The 6,000-nt window shown below is 48.0% G+C and overlaps 2 protein-coding genes across 2 annotated transcripts; both read left to right on the plus strand.

The window, feature by feature from the left end:
- Window positions 1-284: 284 nt before the first annotated feature.
- On the plus strand, window positions 285-1,996 carry SERLADRAFT_471982 (uncharacterized protein; the record flags this gene model as incomplete). Its single annotated transcript, XM_007320356.1, has 1 exon — window positions 285-1,996. The coding sequence occupies one exon, from the start codon at window positions 513-515 to the stop codon at window positions 1,530-1,532; it is 1,020 nt and encodes a 339-aa protein (XP_007320418.1).
- Window positions 1,997-2,297: 301 nt separating this feature from the next.
- SERLADRAFT_471984 (uncharacterized protein) lies at window positions 2,298-4,921 on the plus strand (the record flags this gene model as incomplete). Its single annotated transcript, XM_007320357.1, has 14 exons — window positions 2,298-2,360; window positions 2,420-2,496; window positions 2,555-2,878; window positions 2,935-2,990; window positions 3,047-3,261; window positions 3,315-3,599; window positions 3,655-3,713; window positions 3,770-3,809; window positions 3,871-3,942; window positions 3,995-4,104; window positions 4,162-4,345; window positions 4,412-4,424; window positions 4,478-4,616; window positions 4,679-4,921. The coding sequence occupies 12 exons, from the start codon at window positions 2,705-2,707 to the stop codon at window positions 4,757-4,759; spliced, it is 1,428 nt and encodes a 475-aa protein (XP_007320419.1).
- Between the last annotated feature and the right edge of the window lie 1,079 nt (window positions 4,922-6,000).

Raw genomic sequence — 6,000 nt, forward strand, 5'->3', positions numbered from 1 at the left:
CAACGTACAAGTCCAGCCAAAGGAATCTATGGCCTTCTCGGAATCGCATGCCGTCCTCGCACAGCCGTGAACCAGGGGTAGTTGGGGAACCCGTCAAGACGTTTCCTCGTCCTGCCATTCCTTTCCAAAGTAGTACGGGAGATAGAGATCCTTTCCTTGCCTCGCCACCCCGAGTTCCTTCGGTCAGGTCCCATGTCGCGACGCATCGAACAACGTCACAGCGCACAGCAGCCGGTGTTGCTTCGCCATCCTTATCTTTGTTCAGTGTTGATCAAACTCAGCGCCCCGAGGATGCAGCGGCGTATGCGACTATCAGACATAAATCAATACGCAGGAGCATATTGGAGCACTTGAAGGTGGGCTCGTTCCGTCGGGCTCATGCGTCAAAGGACGATGTGGCGTACAGTACTGTTGATACCTTGGAAGATCCGACCATCGAGTCGCCCAGTGCTATTCGTTTTGCGAGTTTGAGGCGAGGCGAGGCCGGTGGTAGTAGGAGCACTGTTGACTGGATGCAGCCGCAGACTATGCGCGAAGTGCAGCGTCCACACAAGACGTACTCACCTGTTATGACGCCGAAGAAAGGCAGGGTTGGGGTAAAAGGTAATAAGGACGAGACGCAGTGGGTGGCAGGGAGCGGATTTAGGATTGTCCGAGAGGATCCAGAGGTCAACACCGCGGAGCATGGTTTGAAGGAACGAGCCACGGCTAATGATAGCAATGGCTCGATCAGGCTTAGCAAGTTTTGGAATTCTGTGAGGAAGAAGAAGGCTGAGCATCAAGAGGAAAGCGCAGGGAAGGCGGAAGCTAATGCGAGCATGTCGAACGTCGATCAGACTGCTGCTGCAGGAGCGGAGCCCCCTTCAACCCCTTCAAAGGATGAGACTGCTGCAAAACCTTCTCTTCAAGTAGCAGAAGAATTGCATGATAAGCTGTCTCCAAAGGAACCGAATACGCTAGTTTCACGACCTTCGATGCCGCGAGTTGATTCCTCGATCCTTCCTCGGAGCCCGCCTTTGCTTATGTCGCCCCCACTTGCCTCTACGCTCTTCTTTACATCTCCATCTGCTGGCATCTTACCAGACCTTTTTGCCAATCAAGCAGGCTCAATCGGCAACATGTTGCCTTTGGTGTCTGTAGTCCCCAGTCCAAGCACTCCTGTGACGCTTGGGAAGAAGAAAGCGAGGAAGACCAAAAAGTTGAAGACTTCAAAGCCTCCTCCACTCCTGCCATTCCCGTCTTACACGACGAATTCGCTTGATCGTACCCACGTGACCAAACCTGTAGGAGCGGGTACAGTGCTACCGACGACTCCGCCCCGGCGTAGTAAAGCAGCGGTCGAGAAGTCGTCACTTAAGCGTGCGGGGTGGACAACAGGTGCTCCACAGTCGTCCTCACCTACTTCTCTAGTCGCCACTCGCGTTAGAAGTGAAGGACGTCGAATTGGGCGAAGTGGCGACACCGCATCACGGGCAGCACTCAGCAAGGTGACTGAAATTATTTCGCGAAGCTATAGTGAGAGGAATATCTAGGTAGGATTGTACCGATACCATGTATCTTAGGAGCACACGTTTCCGTTGTGTCCCGCTTCAACATCGCTAGTTCCAGTTCTGCAAGGTCGTTTGACGTCTGTGAGAGCCCTTTTATTTTGCTAGGAACGAACAGAGACAGGGTTATAGCGGCCCATCAAAATGCACGCGCCAGCTTGCTCGACGTAACGGGGAACAAAGACGGTGTGTCTTCGAGGCCCATTTGCACTGCCCGGCGTTACAATAGCGGGGATCGGGTTGCAACCCTCATCAGTGAATAGAGTCGCTAATAAGGCTGCACGAATGTGTGGAGCGGGTGCCAAGGAACGCCTCCATCAATGTGCCGTACAGCAGCTTGCAGCAATCTTGGATTATCATTGGAATTTACGCTTGTTCCTCCTGAATTGTCACATTTCTTGACTACTCAGCATCGTGTTATTTTTCGGATTAGTAGCAGTGGATAACATAGAACTTGGGGATTGTGTTATTGAGACCAGTTACTTGATTTGGACTGCAACCGGTTCCTAATTGATGGCTAGCCCGGGCCGAGCAGCCCACTCAGGACAGGATCGGGGGTTCACTTTGTGGATCTGGGGACAAGATCGCACGTCATCTGGGGTTAATTATTTCCTTTGGCTGCAAATGTAACCAGAATTAGCCGAGTCTGGGGAACAATTTGCCCAAACCTACGTTCAAAAGCTGTAGGCCCCGTCTTTTTGGCCTGATAGTGGCAGTATATTTTATTACATGTAAACTGGCATGTAATATTTGACTACGATGGAGGGATGTCGCAAGAGGGGCGTGAAATGGTTCAATCTGACGATATTCGAGGTAGTCCCTGGCTTTTCATGGTCATGGTATATTCGACTAACGTGCACATGGGATTCCAGTATATGCAGTATATTTGCACATGGGCTTGACAGCCGCTGGAGGACTCGCTTCAGGAACGGGCGAATCTTGGTCCAACGTTGGTGATCTTCAAATTTAGAAATGGAGATATTCTGACTACCAACGGCACCCAAAAGCACGTCATACCATCCGCTTTTATCGACATTCAAATACATGTGTATCAAATGCGCTCCAAACTAGTCTCTAATCCAATCTGGGATTTGTGATATAAGGTGAGAGTTCATCTTTTTGGCGCTGATATTTTCGGAAGCCACTGGACCGGAATAATGAGCACCAACCAGCATTCGAATACCCCTAGTGTCAGTGAGGCTTCGGTAAAGTCAAAAAATGGCCCAAGACAATACGACGAGGACGTTGATGTCGATGTCGAGAGCTATAGAGAGCTCGTCGAGCAAGAGAGCGACCACGCAATCAAGTTTAGGACGTGTTCGTGGCAGAAGGTAAGTCTAAACTCCTTATCGCGCTCAGGCTGATAGCATGCTCAACGTCTTTGAAGACAGCTGCGCTGTTGTTCTCAGAATACATCTGTCTAGCCATTCTTTCCTTTCCTTGGTGCGCGTGCTTCCTTATCTCTTGGAGATTGCCATTAATCCTTTTTTTTTGTTCAGGTCGTATTCCGTCCTTGGACTGGTGCCAGGGATTATCGTGACACTCGCGGTTGCCGCCATCGTGTTGTACACATCTTTGATCCTTTGGCGATTTTGCCTCAAACATCCCGAAGTTCGTGATGCCTGTGACATAGGTCGAATGCTGTTTGGTGGCTCAGAATGGGCGTACAATGTCACGGCGGTTTTCTTTTTCCTGAATAACACCTTTATACAAGGTGGGATGTCCTTGTTCTCGACATCAAGCTTGTCTCACCTTCAGCTCTTGCAGGTCTTCACGTCCTTGTGGGTGCCGAGCTCCTCAACACGCTTACGGGCTCAGCGACGTGCACCATCGTATTCAGTTTTGTAACCGCCTTCATATGCTTTTTCATCAGCCTCCCTCGTACACTTTCCCAGCTTAGCTGGCTTGGTACTATAAGCGCAGGGTTTACAGCAATAGCTGTACTCCTTGCCATCGTTTTCTCAGGTGTTCAGGACCATCCTTTTGGGTTTATCACAGGTCAAGATCCCATAGTCACCGCATTTCCTATAAAAGGCACAACCTATGTATCTGGTGATTTCAAGCTCGTCTATTACTCCGATTACACCCAACTAAGTCAATGATTTAGGCATGTCAGCTTTCCTCAACATAACGTATACTCTGGTCGGCCAAATCACACTTCCCTCGGTGCGTCATAATTGCATGATAAAATTCGGCTAGCCTCTCATTTTAGAATGACGTAGTTTATTGCTGAGATGAAAGATCCAAAAGAATTCCCAAAGGGTTAGCTTTCAAACTCCCGATGTTTTTCCTTTCTATGTTTACTGACAGTGTAATTTCACAGCTTTGTGGGCTGTCACAATAGCTGAAATTATCGTTTACACCATTTGTGGCAGTCTAATCTATCATTGGACTGGTATGTTTCCATCGGTGCTGATTTGATCTCACACACTTAATGGATCATGTAGGGAATCAATATGTCACCTCGCCAGCCGTTGGCTCGCTTCAGATGACGTATCGAAAAATTGCGTTCTCGTTCACCATCCCAACCATCTTATTCCTGGGATCCTTATATTCAGTATGCTATATTCTTTTCGTGTCAAGTCATTCGTTATCTCATAAATCATATCTACAGTCTGTCACCTCTCGATTCATCTTCTTCCGAATCTTCCGCAACTCACACCATCGCCACTCGAATACCGTACTCAGTTGGTCGGTTTGGATTGGTATTGTCGCTATGACGTGGGTGATAGCGTTCGTCATCGCCGAAGTCATTCCTTTCTTCTCGGACATGCTCAGTCTCATGAGTTCTCTCTTCGGTAAGCCCATTCCATGACGCCATTTCAATTATCACTCACTGACATACCTTTTTCTTTCTGTTATAGATGGGTGGTTTGGGTAACTACATTTTCTTCACTTGGCGAGTTCAATCAATAACATTCCCTGTTCAGGTTCATCTTCTGGGGAATGGCATATCTCCAGCTTTATCCTGGCGCCAAGCGGTGGTCAGGGCCATGGCGGTCGTTAGAAACCGTATTCAACTACTTCCTGATCATCCTTGGAGCATACATCCTCGTAGCCGGTACATACGTAAGTTGATCTGTATCTGCATCTGCATGAGTTTCCGCTCACCACATGTAACATCCTCGCAGACATCAATACAGTCCATCGTGGACTCCTATAACGAGAACCAATTCGGGTCTGCATTCTCCTGTGCGAGCAATGCCATCTAAACCTACCTGTAGCATTTGCATTATACCACTACCAAGCGGACTGCATACATAGCATTCACAAAGCATCGAACGACCTTGTTAAACACAAGTCGTCGTAGGATAGCTCTTACTAATAATGTAACGTTTCTGAGATACTAATGATTTACTGATATCTTGATAAAAATGCTTTCATCGATGTAAGACACCAATCAGATGGTACTGTCTGCAAGTACTGTACTTACGTCCACAGCCATAAAAACTTAGACCACTACTTGCGCCACAGCCGTGGCTGTTCCAGTAGGTGGTTTTGTTCCTCCTAGTACTTACTACTCAGACTCTATCTTCTCAGTAGTGCTGACTGCTACCGCCCATCTGTCAAACTTCAATGATAGGATGTAGTATATGCTCGTACTAGCTCAGGCCGTAGTCGGAAGCTACCAGTAAGCAGTCCAGAAGCACTGGCACTGATAGGGTGTGAGTCGGAATTTTCATTTAGACGGTACCACAAGTTCAGCTGACTCGTGTTGACCATGATTTTGTTGCTGCAGACAAGCGAAATTAAAACTGTCTTACCATTGTTCCCATTTCCTATTCCATAGACTATCGCGTGGATCATGACATTCTAAATGATACCGTTCGACTCGAGGCTGCAGGTCATGCTATACTGTTTGGCTGGTGAGTCTTCGTTGTGCCTCCATCTAACAGTTTATATACTCAGTTCTACGATATTCCGTGTTCTCTCCACTATCTGTAGAACTGTATTTACAGGTCTTCGAATTTTTGAAAAAGACAAAATCAGGGTTAGATATTCCACGGCCTATCGATAACTCCAGGCGGGACTTCAAGTTCCAAACCCTTACCCTACAATGTCTGATCCTCGCAATTCACTTTCACTCGACAGCACTGGCGTTGATCCCGTAGACGAGTCCACCGTCGACTCGGAAGTTGGCAGCTCGAGAGTCATTACCGGGCTGAACTGTGAAGAAATGCTGGCCACGCTACAATGCCCCACAAGTCATCCGGACGACAAGACACAAGGTCCAATCTTGACCTTGGATTACTTGGGCGTGGACTCCAGGTCAGAGTCAGAAGGTACGTTGATATGGCTGCGGACATGACGCAGAGCTAATACGTTTTCTGTGACTTGAGAAGATACTGTTGCAAGTGATTGCTTTGACGGTTGGGACTCGGAGGCTCACTCACATGTTTCGTCCTATTCATCTTGGCAAGGTGAAGAGGATGACGATGACGATGATGAAGAT

The sequence above is a fragment of the Serpula lacrymans genome, assembly GCF_000218685.1.
Source record: "Serpula lacrymans var. lacrymans S7.9 unplaced genomic scaffold SERLAscaffold_9, whole genome shotgun sequence".
NCBI classification, from domain to species: Eukaryota; Fungi; Basidiomycota; class Agaricomycetes; order Boletales; family Serpulaceae; genus Serpula; species Serpula lacrymans.